Source organism: Aulostomus chinensis, chromosome 1 (genome assembly GCF_037954235.1).
Source record: "Aulostomus chinensis isolate RoL2024-O1b breed Wild chromosome 1, RoL_Achi_v1.0, whole genome shotgun sequence".
Lineage (NCBI taxonomy): Eukaryota > Metazoa > Chordata > Actinopteri > Syngnathiformes > Aulostomidae > Aulostomus > Aulostomus chinensis.
Genome location: NC_141320.1, coordinates 66263240 through 66279437, shown reverse-complemented (window position 1 = coordinate 66279437; position 16198 = coordinate 66263240). Strand labels below are relative to the sequence as shown.

The 16198-nt window shown below is 41.9% G+C and overlaps 2 protein-coding genes across 7 annotated transcripts in view; one reads left to right on the top strand and one right to left on the bottom strand.

Moving 5' to 3' along the window:
• acvr2ab (activin A receptor type 2Ab) overlaps positions 1 to 9924 on the top strand; it is a 51165-nt gene extending 41241 nt beyond the window's left edge. The window contains exons 8-12 of one of the 2 annotated variants that reach the window (XM_086202338.1): positions 1570 to 1715; positions 1809 to 1923; positions 2475 to 2613; positions 2695 to 2825; positions 3315 to 9924. In XM_086202338.1, the coding sequence (XP_086058464.1) occupies positions 1570 to 1715; positions 1809 to 1923; positions 2475 to 2613; positions 2695 to 2825; positions 3315 to 3509 (726 nt within the window). In that variant the 3' untranslated portion in view covers positions 3510 to 9924. The remainder of the gene's footprint in view (positions 1 to 1569; positions 1716 to 1808; positions 1924 to 2474; positions 2614 to 2694; positions 2826 to 3314) is intronic. The other variant, XM_086202341.1, reaches the window with a different exon arrangement.
• Positions 9908 to 15117, bottom strand: orc4 (origin recognition complex, subunit 4). 5 transcript variants are annotated; one of them, XM_086202355.1, is made up of 15 exons: positions 14834 to 15010; positions 14617 to 14722; positions 14377 to 14440; positions 14218 to 14294; positions 13756 to 13846; positions 13580 to 13655; positions 12791 to 12876; positions 12661 to 12709; positions 12439 to 12590; positions 12183 to 12356; positions 11967 to 12053; positions 11771 to 11879; positions 11598 to 11693; positions 11007 to 11074; positions 9908 to 10914 (listed from the first exon to the last, which is right to left on the bottom strand). In XM_086202355.1, the coding sequence occupies exons 3-15, from the start codon at positions 14431 to 14433 to the stop codon at positions 10732 to 10734; spliced, it is 1305 nt and encodes a 434-aa protein (XP_086058481.1). In that variant the 5' UTR covers positions 14434 to 14440; positions 14617 to 14722; positions 14834 to 15010; the 3' UTR covers positions 9908 to 10731. The 5 variants fall into 5 exon arrangements, with proteins under 5 accessions (XP_086058481.1, XP_086058490.1, XP_086058483.1 ...); XM_086202364.1 differs by having other exon boundaries at positions 14617 to 14673; XM_086202357.1 differs by lacking the exon at positions 14617 to 14722.
• Positions 15118 to 16198: the final 1081 nt, after the last annotated feature.

Here is a 16198-nt window from a genome sequence, read left to right as displayed (position 1 = left end):
GGAGTGGAGGTAGCATGCAGTGGCTCGCCTCAAAAGCCACATGCTGCCACAAAAACTACCTTGATATTATGCCTCTGTTGTCTTTAACACAACGCTAAGACAGCAGGTTGTCAAAGGAACATTGTATGGTCACCTGCTTTTTCATAATTAAACAGAATTAACACTGAAAATATTGAATGTGCTGGCACTCCAGACGTTGATTATCCAAAAACAGGACAACTGGACTGATCAGATTTTCTTAACTTGATTTGTGTTGGTGCTGCTTGCCCTCTAGTGGTTTCTCAGTTGAACTGCATCTGCCTTTGGCCTTGTCAGATGTGACCTTCTTGACATACATTATGTAAGATGCTGTATATCGAAGAAGAATGACACAGGTGCATTACATAGATCGGTCCACCTGAGCTAATTCTGCAGTCACAGCGCTATGATTTTGGTCAGTGCAGTTTGTTACCTGAATTGATTCAAATGTGATGGGGTTTAGAAAAGTTCAAATGTTTCATAAATTACCCTGAAATTCAAGTAGCAGATAAAAGGACTTTCAACTCAAGAAACCCAAAATAAATTTTAAATTTGAGCTGAAATTTTTAGGCAAAGTAGTTCATTGTCTGGAATGTTCTCTGCTTTTTATTTACCCCTGAAGGGAAAGGGCAGTCTCAACAGCAGGGACTGTAAGGAATATTATGACAGCAAAGCTAAACTAAAGGCCTCCACCAGGCTTAAAAAGCTCCCCCTGAACTAAAGCTTGTCACTTCTTATCCTATGGAACGATAATATCCCTGCAAATACGCCTGGCATTGTTCCATGAAAGTGAATTTTAGATTTCCTGAGAATTGACAGTGACATAAATGGGTGATCATGCAATATAGAATAAAATAAAATAAAACTCTGAACAAAATCAATTCAATTAAATGAAAAATACAAAAATAATGGATGCTCCCTTTTAGCTTGACCCACCCTAAAATATAGTCCATTCTTGCCACATTTTTTTTACATCAGTATCAAAAAATGTTCTCAATGTTAATAAAGCTGGGAAAAAGTTGGCTTACCCACAAAATTTAATGGATTTTTCCGTGTCCCGTGTTCTCATCCTCCCTAACATTCATGAAAATCAGTCAAGTAGTTTTTTGCGTAATCCTACAAACCAGCTGCTCTGAAAACATCGCTTCCTTGTTGTAGGTAGTAATTAATATAAACTAACTGAAATAAAATAGCAATACATGTGCAGTGGTAGGAAATTTAGAGTCAGTTCATAAACACAGAGCTGCAGCGAAGGCCGCCCAGTCATGCTGGCGCCAGACGCTTGACTGTGCTGTCTGTACCATCAATCGCAACTTGTATGTGTTCGTCTAGGAGCCATCAGTTTCATTGATTCCAACAACTGACTCATGAGCTTTACTGAAAGCCCGCCCAGGAGTGATATTGCTGTTACCATGGAAATGTGGCCTGCTCCAGATCAAGTCATACATCAGTATATAATCTTACTGCAGATACATGTTATTGACATGTTGATATGCTGGGAAGGAAGCTGGAGGGTCCATTGCCCATCATCTGTCCTTCCTCTCCACTCAGGGCTCGCTGACAGACTACCTGAAGGCCAACGTGGTTTCATGGAATGAGCTGTGCCACATCGCTCAGTCGGCGGCCCGTGGCCTGGCCTACCTCCACGAAGACATCCCAGGACACAAGGATGGACACAAGCCCTCCATCGCTCACAGGTACATAACCAAGACATTGTTAAGCCTCCCGTTTTTTCAGCCTCCCTCCCTCATAGATCTACATGAAAGATTGTCTTTCTTGTTTTGTCATAGGGACATAAAGAGCAAGAATGTACTGCTGAAGAGCAACCTAACAGCCTGTATTGCTGACTTTGGACTTGCCCTGAAGTTTGAGGCTGGAAAATCAGCAGGAGACACTCATGGACAGGTACAGTTGCTGTTAAACTGTCCATCATCATTACTGCACTACGGCCTCCCTGGGCGGCTGTTTAGATGTTTTGTTTTTATGCTGTCAGTTACATTATTGAGTCACTGTTCTTTTGGTGTAAGTACCTCACACCACCTATGGGTGGCAGTGTGGGACAGAATAATGGCAACCTATTGAGTTCAAGCCTGTCCGTGCTAGTCAGAGTCAATGTAAAACATCTCTCTGTGATTATTTGAGCTACGCGGAAGATGTGGATGCCAAGTAGGGAGGTGTGGTAAAAATATCATGATTATATTGCTGACTGAAACATCCCTAGATAAGTCCACATTTTCACTGTCACATTTTTTGAACTGATTCATCATTTTGGTTTGATATGTTTGCCAGCTAAGCAGCAAAGCCCTTGATGACAAATATCACTTTTCACTGTCTCAGCCGGTCTGTGAGCTGCGTCATGACTTTGCTCTCCCTCTCTGCTGACGATTGACTTTCTTATCGTGCCTCTGTGTGGATGCTGACCTTTGACGTCTTCGTCTGAACCTTTGAACCCAAAGGTGGGAACGCGGCGCTACATGGCTCCTGAAGTCCTGGAGGGTGCCATCAACTTCCAGCGTGACTCTTTCCTGCGCATTGACATGTACGCCTTCGGCCTGGTCCTTTGGGAGCTGGCAGCAAGATGCACTGCTGCTGATGGTGAGATACACAGAAAATACTGCCATCAGATTGTTCCTTTGTGTTGTCCTTGAAATAAGATTGTGGATTGTGTGTTAACAGGCCCTGTAGATGAATATATGCTGCCCTTTGAGGAGGAGGTGGGTCAGCATCCCTCTTTAGAGGACATGCAGGAGGTGGTGGTGCATAAGAAACTGCGGCCCTGCTTGCGAGACTGCTGGCAGAAACACACGGTGAGCCAGAAGAGACTTAGTCAAATCTAGTGTGTGTTACGCACTCAATGGGGAGGTTACAACCTCAGAGATGGAGAAACACACAGATTATTTAGTGAAAAAAAAATGTAGGGTTTTGAGTAGGATTGACATCATCAGACATTGCAGCGTTTCTGGAGGAACCATAAAAATTTGATTGTGATGTCAGACAAAACATCCATGTGTGTCATGTTGCCTATTTTCATGTAGGCAGCATAATTCAAACAGGTGACAACAATATTATTTGATAGTATTTTTTGCTTGGTACAGCAAATATATAGCAAATTTTCTGGGGGCAGCCATGTTTGTACTTGTCTTGTTACTGCTTCAAACCAGGAAGTGGGATGTTCTCAGACAGGAACTCCCAGTTTCCCAGTTGCATGACCTACATTGCATGATAAAATTGATAAAAGGGTGATCAAATTAATTTTGCACCTTTTTGCAAACCTTGGATCCGCTGTTGTCCCCTAGGGTCTCGCTATGCTCTGTGAAACCATCGAGGACTGCTGGGACCACGAGGCCGAGGCTCGCCTGTCTGCCGGCTGCGTTGAGGAGCGCATCGGTCAAATGCAGCGTCAAGCCCCCATCATCGGCCCTGAGGAGATTGTCACTGTAGTTACCATGGTGACCAATGTGGACCTCCCACCCAAGGAGTCCAGCTTATGATCAGCTGATCAACCGACACCTGATGAGCTTGCATTGGATCAACACGAGGGGATGTAAGGCCGACCCTGGTTGGTTGGCAGTGTTTCTTCTTTCTTTCTGTTTTTGTCTTTTTCTTTTCTGTAAGTGCGGGTCGCTACTCGCATTCAGGAAACACCCTGCGCCCACCTCACCACATCCGTTGATCTCCACCTCATTTTGATATGCGTGCCTGGGGATTTTAAACTTCTCCTCTTGAGCAAACGATTCAGGATATTTGCAACAACCAACGACGTCACCAAGTGACAGTGCTAACATGCCGGGACGACGACGACGACACTCAACAAACACTTTTAATCATGTATTGTTTTTATATACATAGGAGGTGTTCTGCTTGGTTTTCTACAGAGAGAGGAGACCTTGCGGAGATTTCACGGAACTCTCAGTGCATTTTAGTGTATTAAAAAAAGATGAGCACCTGGCTCTTGATACATTTGTTGTTTTCTTGTGTGCTTTTTTTTTTGTTTTTTTTTTTTGAAGAAACGACTAACGTTCTGCCAATAAGCAACGGCTTCTGAATGTTTATAGTGTAATGCTGCTGTACATAGTGTATTATGGACCCAGACAACTTGGTAATCAAGCTTATTTGAAAGGGCGAGGGGGACGGGAGGGGGTGGGGGGTCCATTTTCAAGCATTACGACGATAAAAACCATAAACCTCCTTCAACCAGGTATACCTCAGTTCAGATGGACACAAATGAGTCCCTCTCACTGTTCAGTCATAGCTTACACTTTTCCACAACCTTGGCTCTTCATGACATGCGAACAATTTACTGTTAACACTTGACACACATGGGTAATGTAGTCAGCGAAGCCTTGATTGACATGGCCATATAATATAATCACAATTATTTCTCCCTCTTTTCCTCTCCTTTTGCTCCATTTTGATTTTTGACTGAATAATAACTTTTTTTTGTTTTGTTTTTCTCTGTGAGATTTTCCTCTAATAAGAGGGGGATGAAGTTATGTGATATGTCACCTTTCGGAGTAATAATATCTATCAAACTTAATTTGGGCCGTGAGATCTGGATATACAGTGTTTCTCTGGATTAGCGCTGGGTGATCACACCCAGCAATACCTTTTGATTTTTGGTATTTGTACCAAATCACAAGGTTTTTAAACGCTTCAAGGTTGTCAAACTCTTGGAGCATTGTTGGCTGTTTTTTAATTTGTGAAATCAGTTGTGTTGTCTGATTCTGTTTAGAAAACCAGATTGACAAAAAAAAATTAAAAGAAATCAACCAATTTGTTTATTGTAGAGGAGGTATCAGATTTGAAGTGCAGTTTTGAGGAAGTTTCCAAAGGTACCCAACCCTACTTTGGAATTGTATTTAGCTGAGCCAGCTTGCTTTTGATTTGATTGCACACATATGTTTTTGGATTACTATCAAGAGTTTCTGCTCTCTTTTTATACGCCTCAGGAATCTTTGCTACTCACCACCTCACATCCTCCACCTCCTTCTCTTCATTGTCTTGGACTGAAATTCCTCTGCTCTTGCTGATTCTTATGCTTCGCCTCTTTCTCTCTCTCCCAGTCTTCACTTGCTGGGGTTTAGCCGTGCTGTGTCTTGGTGTTGCAATCAGCCAGAATTTAATCTGAACACTAATCCCTGACAGTTAGGACTTGGGATATTGTCTGTCCTGTCTTATGCCAGTGCTTGAGACCTTGCCTGGTCTTATTCTGGTCCTGGTTTTGCCCTGCCAGCTTCATTTTTATTTCTGTCTTTGCTTGAGCTGCAGTCGGTCAACCATTGTCCCCAGGCTGGCCAAGTCATGTCTACCACAGAATCTTGTCAACACAAGGCCTTGATAGACAGTTAACAGGCATTGATAATGTCAATGCTAGGCTAAATCTAACTTGTAATGTGTTCTTTTTTTCTTTTTTTTTCATTTTGTTTGTTTTTTTGGGTTTTTTTTTTTCTTTAACAAGCTGAATGCAACTGGGGCATGCTCTAATAAGACCTGCAACCTGTACTACGAAGCAAGGTCAAATACCCTGGGAATCCTTTCCTTAGCTCGCTTGACATAACTTTACAGCAGCCAGATGAGTAATGGCAGAAGGTTAAAGGTCTAAATTCAAGAGGCGCAAACCATCATTCATAAAAATAGGAGGAATATAAATCCATAATATCAGAATGAGTTGCTGCAGCAGCAAAAGCAGGGATGCAGAATGGTGCCATTATCTAAGATTGGCCAGTAGTGGGCGCTTTGAGGTTTTGATCAGAAACTGAGAACGGTTAAACCTAAAGTTACCTCGTGAACCTACAGACCTGTTTCGTAGTACAGGCCCTGGAATCTCAGAAGTTAAAATGGATAAATATGTTTTCATATGGCTGGAATCAATGGTTTTGAATCTTGCTCACACTGATAAAACAATCACACGGCTATCCGCAATCAGACAAGTGGAGACAAGGAACCTCTCTTTCATCCTGGTGCCATTTCTACGTATCCACGGTAGTTACTCTTGTAGATGTCAGGCAAAACGGATGTATCTGCCACTGTTGCGAAAGCAGCAATGACATTTTTGAATCTTTATTTCTTCTGAGGGACATTTGAACACTGGTGCCGGCAAAACCCGCAGTCTCTCCTCAAGCTCTGGGACGGTTTCACTCGACTCAGTTTAAAATCAATCATTTTCAAATCCACCAGAATGCTTAAAACATGAAAAAACTTCTTTCTACCAAACCACATCTGATTCAGGCAATAGATATTGGGGCATTTTAAATCAAAACCAAGAGCAGTCAAAATGGAGCCAAGTGAATCACTGACGCATGAAATTGACAAGTGATTAAAATCAATTCCCTACAATATTTAGGCTCTTTTCCATGAAAAATCCACGCACTACAGTGCAATTTAATAAACAAGTGAAGTGCTGTAAGTGTGCAACAACATTTCTGCATGATTACTGCAACAACATAGTAAACCTGAAGGAAGTTGAAGCCATCGTCGAATTTACTTACTGTAGCATCTTTGCATTAATATCGCTTCATTTTGCTGCTTAGTTCTATTCAGAAACACTCACTGCTTAAAGGTTCTATATAAGACATCAAGAACATGAATATCGTGCAAAAACTGCTGTCTGTGTACACGCGCGGAGGAGTAAGGCTGGATTCAGACCAAATTATGTTGTCATTCCTTTGAATGGGTATTGAATGTTATTCGGGCTGGAAATACGCAGCCTGATGTCACACTGGGGGGGCCAGTCAAATAATCCAGACCAGAAGACGCCCTCCGCTGTTGGTCAGGTAAAGGACAGAAAGGTAATGATGAGTTTCATCTTGAGTGCAGGGAAATCGAAGAAAGGGTCTGTGTTGGCGATTGGGAATTTTCTTTTTCCCATTTCTTTAAAAGCAGCCGGCAAACCGCTTTCCCTGCCGTTGATGCGTCATTGATTTATTTGATGTTTCAATCCTTTCTTTTACAAAAATATCTTTTTGTCATCTTTTTTCCCCCAAAATGACAATTTTTGGATGAAAGCGACCCCCATTCAAGTGTTTGTAAAATTTAAGTTAACTTATACTATGATTTTTGTGTGTGTGTGTGTGTGTGGGAGGTGCTGGTTTTAGTTCACAAGATGCGTCACAGGCCATGTAGTGACACACCCACGCCGCAGCAGAAATGCTGCAGCGCCTGATTTTGTCTGAAACCAGCCTAATGGCTTATTGAACACAGAATGAACTCCCTGAGTGTGTGCGCAGTCTGAAGTTATCAGTGCAGCTAGCAAGTTGATTATTCAGTTCGATGGATTAGGTCCTAGTAGGATGAAAAGACGGTGGTAATTTGCAAGCCAAAACAGCATCCAGAGGAATGAGGGTAACTTAATTCTGTTGTGCTTCTCGCTTTTTTTTTCTTCAGGATGCGATGAATGTCCATATAGAACCTTTAACATCCTCGTGAAGCTTGAACAGTCAGGGACGACCAGTACTGCAAATCCCAGCAGCCCTTCAACAACTACTACCTCACTCACAGGGATTTTTGGAGGGGTAGAGAGTGTGGCAAACAAACCAAAATTAAAACCGAGGTCCTTGAGTTGAAACAGGACAATTCCTGTTTTCTAAAAGTTCTTGAATCAAGCATGGGGGAAGAGAGCTGAATAAACTCCTCTACTTAAGTTTGAGATAATTGATCGACGCAAAATAGAAGTTCCCTCATTTTAATGATTAGGCATTATCGACAGATGTTGCTGTTCAAGGCTGATGACCTCGTCCTCCACATCTCGTTGACTGGCACCAACAGAACAGGACAATACCAGTATTATATTTCTTTCTCGTGTTCTAAAAGGCTCTTCAGTATTTCCAAGTGGATTTTTAAAAACATCAGTGTTTGAATTTAAACTGCGTCTGATAAACTGTCCCAAACCAACAAATACCATTCAGGGATTCAGTACTATGCTTTTCTAAGTTCTAGCGAGTTATATGCAACCAGTGCCGCAAACTACCCTACACTTCTGTAAGGATCAGCTGCAGGAGTGACTTTCAGAAACACACACACACACACACATACACAAATAACTTGTAGCATTTAATTTTTTTCTTCTTCTTCTTCTTTTTTTTTTTTTAATCCGTGACCTTGCATATTGATATGTTGTATTTATTTTTTAATTTACAGGCCTGAGGTTTTTGGGGTATCAGAACTCAGGTGCAACTCAAAATAAAGTTCTAAAGAGTTGGCACAATTTATGGTTCTTGTTGGGGGGTTGGGGGTGGGTTTTCAGTTCAGGAAATACTTTAATTAATTAAAAAAAAAGAAAAGATATAAACTGTAACATGCTTCTTACTATTCAGTCTATGGACAAATGACCGAGAATGAATGTTCCTCAGACTCCTGGAATCCAGTATTGTGTGTACTTTGATGGGTCAAGCCCAGCCCTGTGTACCTTTTAGAGGGCTCTGCTGTTGGCTGGTTTTGTGCGATTGTGCCCCGTTGCTGTAGAAACAAGTAAAACTGACGCATTTGGGAGCTCGATTCATACACCTCCTGCTGAATGGCCGAGATGTGAACCTGCAATAAGGGCAATGAACTAGCAGGTGGACTACACAGTCCAACCAGAAAAAGAAGAAAATTCTGCAATGATTGAATTTCCATGACAAAATTGTATTCTTATGTGAATGTTAACACCTCTGTAAAGGCAACGGGAGACAATCTACAAATCTTTGGTTCCAAGTTAATGGTATTTGAATGGACTTTCCCCGCGTCAGACTTTGCATTCTTCTACATGGGCGTTCTACAGCCCAGCACCTCACATTGCTGTGCATATTAACTACCAGTGAAACATTTGTGTCTTGTTGCCCCCACTATTTTAAGCAGTCTAGGATCTGTACAGACATGAGAACATAAATACCTGTATCAACTATATACTCTGAGCTGAATCTTTATAAGTGCGTGTGAAATTCAGTGTTTCCTCTACATTCATTTATACTTTCTTGTATTTTGATTCAAAACTTCACTAAGTTGAGCTCTGTCTAAGCTAAAAGCTTGAGGCTCATTGGAGTACTTTGTAAGGAGGCATCCAAGAAAGCACTTAAGGTTCCTTGGCAAGAAAGAAAAAAAGAAATGGCCAATGGTGTTCCTCATGGAACTTATCCGGATCCCTTGACAGTTACATTTTGAAGACCCCTCGAAGCTCTTAAAAGAGCAAAATGCAATACTTAATATATGACAATACACTCATCCACTACAAGTTTTTCAGTCCAGCATCTCAACCTCCTGCTTTGTCCCCATTGTTGGTAATCCCAGAGGAAACATTGAACTCCAATGACCTCGCGCCAAGACTGTCTTGGCAGCAAGACAAGTCTGGTTGCAAGGCCTGAAGTTTCTACAAAAAAGTAAAAACACTTCAAGTTTTTGACCCCACATTTCCCCGAGGTTCTCCGAGTTGCAGCACTGATCCAGAATCTGCTCATGCAGCCTCTAATGGTATCAATGCTCACAAGGTTTCTGCTCCTTAAAGCTAGTAGATAAACATTTTTTGTGGGGAGAAAGTCAGTGGGTTGTCAACAAGTCTGTAAAATGGTTTCTTTACTCCTTGAACATGTGACTGTGCATTTTATGTTCATTACAAAATATGTGAAAATAGGATGAGAAACTAAGGTCTTGAATTTCAAACTGGGAACACGATGAAGGTGGGGGGCATCCCACTTTTTTCTACCAGCTGCAGGGATTCTGACCTCTGACCTCCCAATGAAGGGACAAGAGGGAACGAAAGTATTTAAGCAGAAAGACTATAAGAAACCTTGGATGCATTACACCAGAGGAGCTCGATCAGCGCTGTGTCTCTCGGCTAATGTTAGCCGGTCGTGGTTTTTATCAGTTGAAGTGATCCACGTGATGTAAATAAATGTGTTTTTAGATTGTGAATGCTGAGGTTTTTATTTTGTCCACCAAATTTATTTCCCGACAGGTCCTTAATTACCTCTGCCACGGAGCAAGGAGGCTATGTTTTCTGTGCCATTCGTCAACAAGATTATCCTAAAACATTTTTTTCTCGAAGGCAAGCTGAATTCAAACCTGATGAAAGACTTTTTATATATTTTTAACTTTACAAACCCAAGCTTCTGCAAAACCAAAGCACTGTTTCCCTTCAACTCCCTCCTAAGTCCTTACGGTTGCACTTGTGTTAATTTATATTACATTTGCGTCCATATGGCAAGCTCTTCTGAACGTGTCAAGGAAAAAGTCCAACCGACCCAGAAGCGTATGGACAGAATGTCCTTTCATGGCAGAAATGCAAGTTCTTTGACTATAAAATCCTGAATCTCTCCAATGGAATTCCTCTCCAGGTCAATTTTGAATGAAGATCCACCACTAGGCGGCAGTATTCAGTAACCAGCTAACTTGTTAAAATAGAAATTAAATAGTTGCAAGTTTAAAAAAGATTCACAGTATTTATAAATAAATAAGGAACTCATGAATGAATTTGATAGCCTGATGTCAGAATTGTAAAATAAGTTTCCATTTTAAATCTTTATCAACTCGGTTGAGAGTTTAGGTCTGCAGCCAGCGGGTAATACCACCTGTGACATTACTCTCAATTCAGTTTACTTCAATACATTTAACACATGAGAAGAAAATAAAAGGCCAGTAATCAGCAAAAAATACATTTATAAATATTTATCCATTTGAAAATGAGGCCAAAGACCTTCATTTCTGTGTTTAAGACTTTCCCAGCAGAGGTGTGCAGGGACCCTAGCCGAACGCTGACATGGCCCACTGCTTGACGTCTGTGGGGCATTGTGGGTACTTCTGAAGGGCTTCCATGATCTGACTGTGGTCCAGCATGAGCCTCATCAGCTGGTACTCCCTCTGCGTTTTAGCTGCTGAGCCGTCGACTGCCCGGATCAGCTCCAGCTGCTGCAGGTGCTCAAAGGCCTGACCAGGGACGGGAAATAAGTTTGGACACTTTCAACATGTGCAAGTATAAATATGAACCATTTCCTTTCAGGTAGCACGTTCACACCAACCTTCATGATGACAGGCCGGTCGAAGTTGTACATGGAGTTTGACTTTCTCTGCAGGAACTTCTTAAACTCTGAATAACCAAACGTGAAAGGAGTAAACATTTTAAGGTTAAAAAAAAATCACATGGTGGCTTATCTTCTTCAGACTTACTGGTCAAGTTTAAACAAGTTCAGTTCAAGATTCTTTTTAATTAAAAACATTTTTTTCATGTCCATACTTCCACAAAAACAAATTGAGTGGCACAACAAATTCTGGTCAGGCTGTAGTTTCCATTTGTGAATCCTGGCTCTGCATTGGATTTGCCTGTTTCATCAATGCAAGTTGTTCCTCAAAAACATCTAAAAGCCAGACCAAAGGAACGCAGCTGTATCAAGTGATGTCAACCTCAATCAGTTCAGACCTGTAAAATCTGATTTAAGACATTTTAAAGGCTATATATAATTTACAATCAAGGTTGAAAAAAAAAATTCCCCCCTTTCATGTTTTTTCTGCCATTTTCCTCAGGTATAATTCTTTAAATGCTCTGTTAGGTTTGTTAGAACCCGATTTATTTCAATATCAATGCCACAAATCCAAAACTCCGGGCAGCATACCATTGTGAACCATTTGGAGGTTGAACGGCTCTCCTTCGTAGACGTCGTTGAGGTGTTTCATGGCGATGATCAGGCAGAGTTCCAAGATGGACAGACCTAAATCAGTTCAAACAAAGTGTTTGGGAGGTTTCATGTGAGAATCTCCACGAAGTGAAACAGTTCAGAGACTTTACCGTGAAGTGTATTCGCCTTGGCGTCACTGAGACACATTCGGCTGGCCTCCACCAGGTCGGCAGGTTTAATAGCAGGGTTGACGACAGAGACGTGACTTAAACACAACATCTGCAGGACCAAAACAAAACCCATATCAGAGACATGAATGAGCAGTTTTGGGTTGAGCCGTTCCAGACCATTCTGAGGTGCTCTCACCAGCAGCCTGTGCATCGAGCGGAAGTCTTTGCTGGAGTTAAAGTGTCTCTGTAAAACCTCCTCGACCAATTTGTCTTCACACAAACTCTAAAATCAGAAAACAGGTTGGTAGGCAGCAGACTGACGTGATTCTATCAAGTCTGACCAGGAATGTTTGCCGCTGCAAGTCTTCTCCTTTTCATTTGAATTGTTTGGACCGAGCCCGGTCTCATTCACCTCGACGCTGTTGTTCCACTCCTGAGCGAACCTGGCGTCTGGGAAGTCATCTGGCAGGCTGAGCTGAGTTCGGATCCGCTCCAGGTACTGCGTGAAACTCAGGTTGCTCAGCAAGTGGATCTGACGGTGGGAGAACCGGGATTTCACCCGCTTCTCTAGCAGCTCCAGAACATCCTGTGTACCGCCACACAAATAACCACTAGAATGACAGAACCAACGGGGGGCACACGAGTGTCGGTCGATCACAGAGGCTCACCAATCTGCAGGAGAGGCCAACCACGGCGATGGGCGCCTGGGCTGACTGCGAGACGTCAAACAAGTTGTAGAGAAGAGTTTGGTTCTTGTGGTGGGCAAACAGGTCAAACTCATCCAGGACAAACAGCACAGGCCGACTGTTGCTGCGGTCACCTGGATGAAAGCAGCCTGGTCACATCAAACCTGGCGTCCATTTAAAATGCCACAGAGACTCTGAACCAACCTTTCTTCAGCGCCTCCAGCAGAAACGCGAGATTCTCAGCAAAGCTTCCCTGAAACCAATGGAAAATTTCAGAGCTTTTATTTCTTTATTTTATTAAAAGTGGAAGTCAAAACACTCTCTGTTCACTCACAAACACTTTGTCACCAACAACGTTTTCCAGGTGGAGTTGACGAGTTATTTCTTTCAGTGCGATCCGGTCGTCAGTCTGCAGAAGGCCTACAGCAAACCCAAGAAACACGTCACATGATCTGGAGAGCCATCACTCGGCTTAACGCCAAGAGGCTAATTTGGAGTTGGAGACTTACAAAAAGAAAAAACTTTTTAAAAAATCTTTTTTCACCAGACTTTAACAGTGCTCCAGCGCTTTAGAAGTATAATCATTTATTACGTTCTATCATCATTCATTGCTAATTTCTTAATAATTGTCATTTAATTTGTTTTTGCTTGTTTTCAGGTAATTTTCAGTTAATTTACAAAGCACTTTCTTCGTATTTTTCAAAGAACCCCCCCCCCTCAAAATTGAGGCTTCTGAAAAAAATAAGCAATGACAGAACTACATTTTAAATAATTGTATTGCAACTCCAAGGGTTGGATGTGTGATGTGATTTCTTGAGTAGTGAGAAACGTGGCCCCCTGATGGGCCATGCAGGTATTGCAGGTGAGCAGAAGGTCATGCTCAGGGAATGCATGCTATTTTCATATTTGAATCGTGAAGCCTGTGTGCAACACTCATGGTTTCTTGCATATGTGGCTTGACAAATTTCCATGTATTTGAATTGATGATTAATTCCAGGCTGCATGACAGAGAGCCCAAACATGAACATAAAAAGTGCTGCTGCTGAAATATGAATTCAAACCTTTACAAATACAAAAGGAAACCGTGTGATTACATTGTATGCATGAGAATGTGACAACGTACCGTTGAGATGAACCTGTAGAACGTTCTTTTGGGCTTCCTGTTCCTCCAACAGGTCTCTTAACACACATTTCAGCAGCTGGAGAAGGAGACCATTCCATGTTAGAAGCCCCCCAGGATTAAAAGCAGTACCATCCATCATCTTCCTCCATAATCCCACAGTGGCAGGGGAGGCTCACCATTGTTTTTCCGGATCCCCTTGGCCCAACAATCAGCACAGAGTTACTCTCCCCTTGTACTGCTGTGCGCTTCAGCAACTCCAGCAAGTGTCTGGAGACAGAAGTAGATGATAGTTAGTATAACTAAACCTTTGGTGCCACAGGTGAATTCCCCCCAGCAGCTGCTCCAGAGAGAAACGCCTCCAGTTCCTGTGCAGCATCCACGTCAGCTGGGGAATGGAGTTTGCCCAAGTCCAAACTGGGACGGCGCTGTCAAGAACCACCAAAGTGGGTCACTGAGACTCCCACAGACCCTCATCCTGACCACAAATGCACAACAGCATCATTTAGGCAACACACCTCTCTTCACAGATACTTGGAAACATACCCTCTGGGCCATTTTAAAGCATTCAAGATCGAGATGGAAAAATCTCTTAAATGAGAAGGGCAAGAGTCAAAGTAGCCTCGATGAAGTCCACCTACTTGTGTTGTGCCTCAACTCCTTCCAGCTGGGTGGGGAGCTGCTGGTGGCAAAGTCGCTCCCTTAAAATGGTCTGAAGCTGAGGAAAACCACCAAAACAAAGGAATAAGCTTCCCAGTTGCTTGGCCAGAACCAAAGCTGAAGAGTAACTGAATATAAACCTGTGTGATGCATTCTCCAACAGGCAGGTGAGAGTCTTTCACCTTGCGTTTACTCATGATGACTCTGAAAAGAGAGGCACTGTTTAAAATATATGTGATTAATCGCCAACTTTATTTTCTTGAATGTTTTATGTCATAATGTCCTAACTACACAAAATTTCTTCATAGTTCATTTAATTTTTTTGCGTTTTCGGTGAAAGAGCATAGTTACAATGCAACAAATCCAGCCGAACCCCACACCTGAGCTTGTTAAAAACTCCGTGATGCAAATTCACCAGGAAAACATGGTAAAGGTGTCTGTTAAAAAGAATAAAATACAAGAGCAGGCGTCCATAGTGTCGATATTCTGCAAAAAGAAAACATACACTTCGACATGATATGTCCGCCGGAGTAAAAGCAGACCTAATTGTATTCAGCCTATGGAACAGGTTGTTCTCCAGAACGCAGAAGTCTTTACCAAAGAGCAAAGAGTCTCTATTTCAGGACTTTTACGAACGGAGTTCGGTATCGCGAAGCTCTCCTCTGCCAAGAGGACGCTTCCGGTGCTCGAAAGTCCTCCCCGAGTTCCCTCTGAGCATGGAGCGAAGTTATGGTCCGTTTGTTGCGCGGTGTGTGTCCAGAAATACATTTAAAAACTCACCAAGACAGTCCAGATAACCACGGCAAGAGAACGCTTAATCTTCGCGGGAACGATAGAGACAACTTCCGGCTTTGATTACGTTACAGGCCGTGATTGGCTGAGACGAATATCAACGTTATGTGTAACTTCTTCTTCTTCTTCTTCTTCTTCTTCTTCTTCTTCTTCTTCTTCTTCTTCTTCTTCTTCTTCTTCTTCTTCTTCTTCTTCTTCTTCTTCTTCTTCTTCTTTATGTCATTATTATTATTGTTGGTAGTAGCAGCAGCAGTATTGTTTTATATATATATTAAGGACACCTCCAGTTATTTCAGAAATATTCCAAGGCTCATATATTGGTTTCAGTTGCTGATGGGTTTTGACATCAAGCGTTGTTTCTTCTTTATTTCCTCTGGAAATATCACGCTGACCCCAATAAAATTCTCAAGTATATTAAGATTAACCTTTAATCAAATGCAGGCTTTTGCTTGGATCTCGATGAAAAGTTGAATTATATTGTGTTTATGCTCTCCATGGTGCACTCCTGGTTATTGTGTTAAAGAAAGCATACGATATTTATTGTGGATTCATTTACCTTTGTTTTGTTAGGAAATTAAACATCTAACTTCCCAATGGTAACGGTTGGAGAAACAATCACCCAATTTTAATGAGTTGAATACAAACTTCCATGTTTATGACTCAAATATACACAACGATTACCAACTCCATTCTTATTCTATTTATGTATGGCACATGTATCCTTCCCTTAATCCCTTTTTTCTTTGAATAAAAATGCAATCTAATGGGGGCCACATGTGAACCTGTGAGGCCAAAAATTGCTATTTCAGTGTTTTGAAATGAAACAAAATGTAGGTGTGACAAATGCTGGCTCGAAGCCGAAACATTACAAAAGCTGAAACTAATTATCCTGATGGCGTCTGTGTCTCAAACCATGGAAAGAATGCCATCACAGGTCTGATTCTGATCAGATGGGAAGAACGCAAGCATCTTTTACTCATTCCAGTGATGATGGAGCTCTGGAGATACTTTAATGCTTCCTGTGGTTTTCGGTTGACGGATGAAAACAGCACAATAAACTGCCAGATATCTCACAAATCGCTTCCCAGCCTCCGCTCACATTTAGCCTGTCACATTATTCTAAAATACAACTCTTGGCAGACACATTCGGTTCTGTGTTTGCCCTTAAAA

Coding starts and splice junctions, on each gene's coding strand:
- orc4 (XM_086202349.1), bottom strand. CDS start 14,433: ATGAGTAAACGCAAGGTGAAAGACTCTCACCTGCCTGTTGGAGAATGC. Junction 14,295..14,376: donor TTGGAGAATGCATCACACAG/GTTTATATTCAG, acceptor GGTTTTCCTCAG/CTTCAGACCATTTTAAGGGA. Junction 11,075..11,597: donor CCTCCAAATGGTTCACAATG/GTATGCTGCCCG, acceptor TTGGTTATTCAG/AGTTTAAGAAGTTCCTGCAG.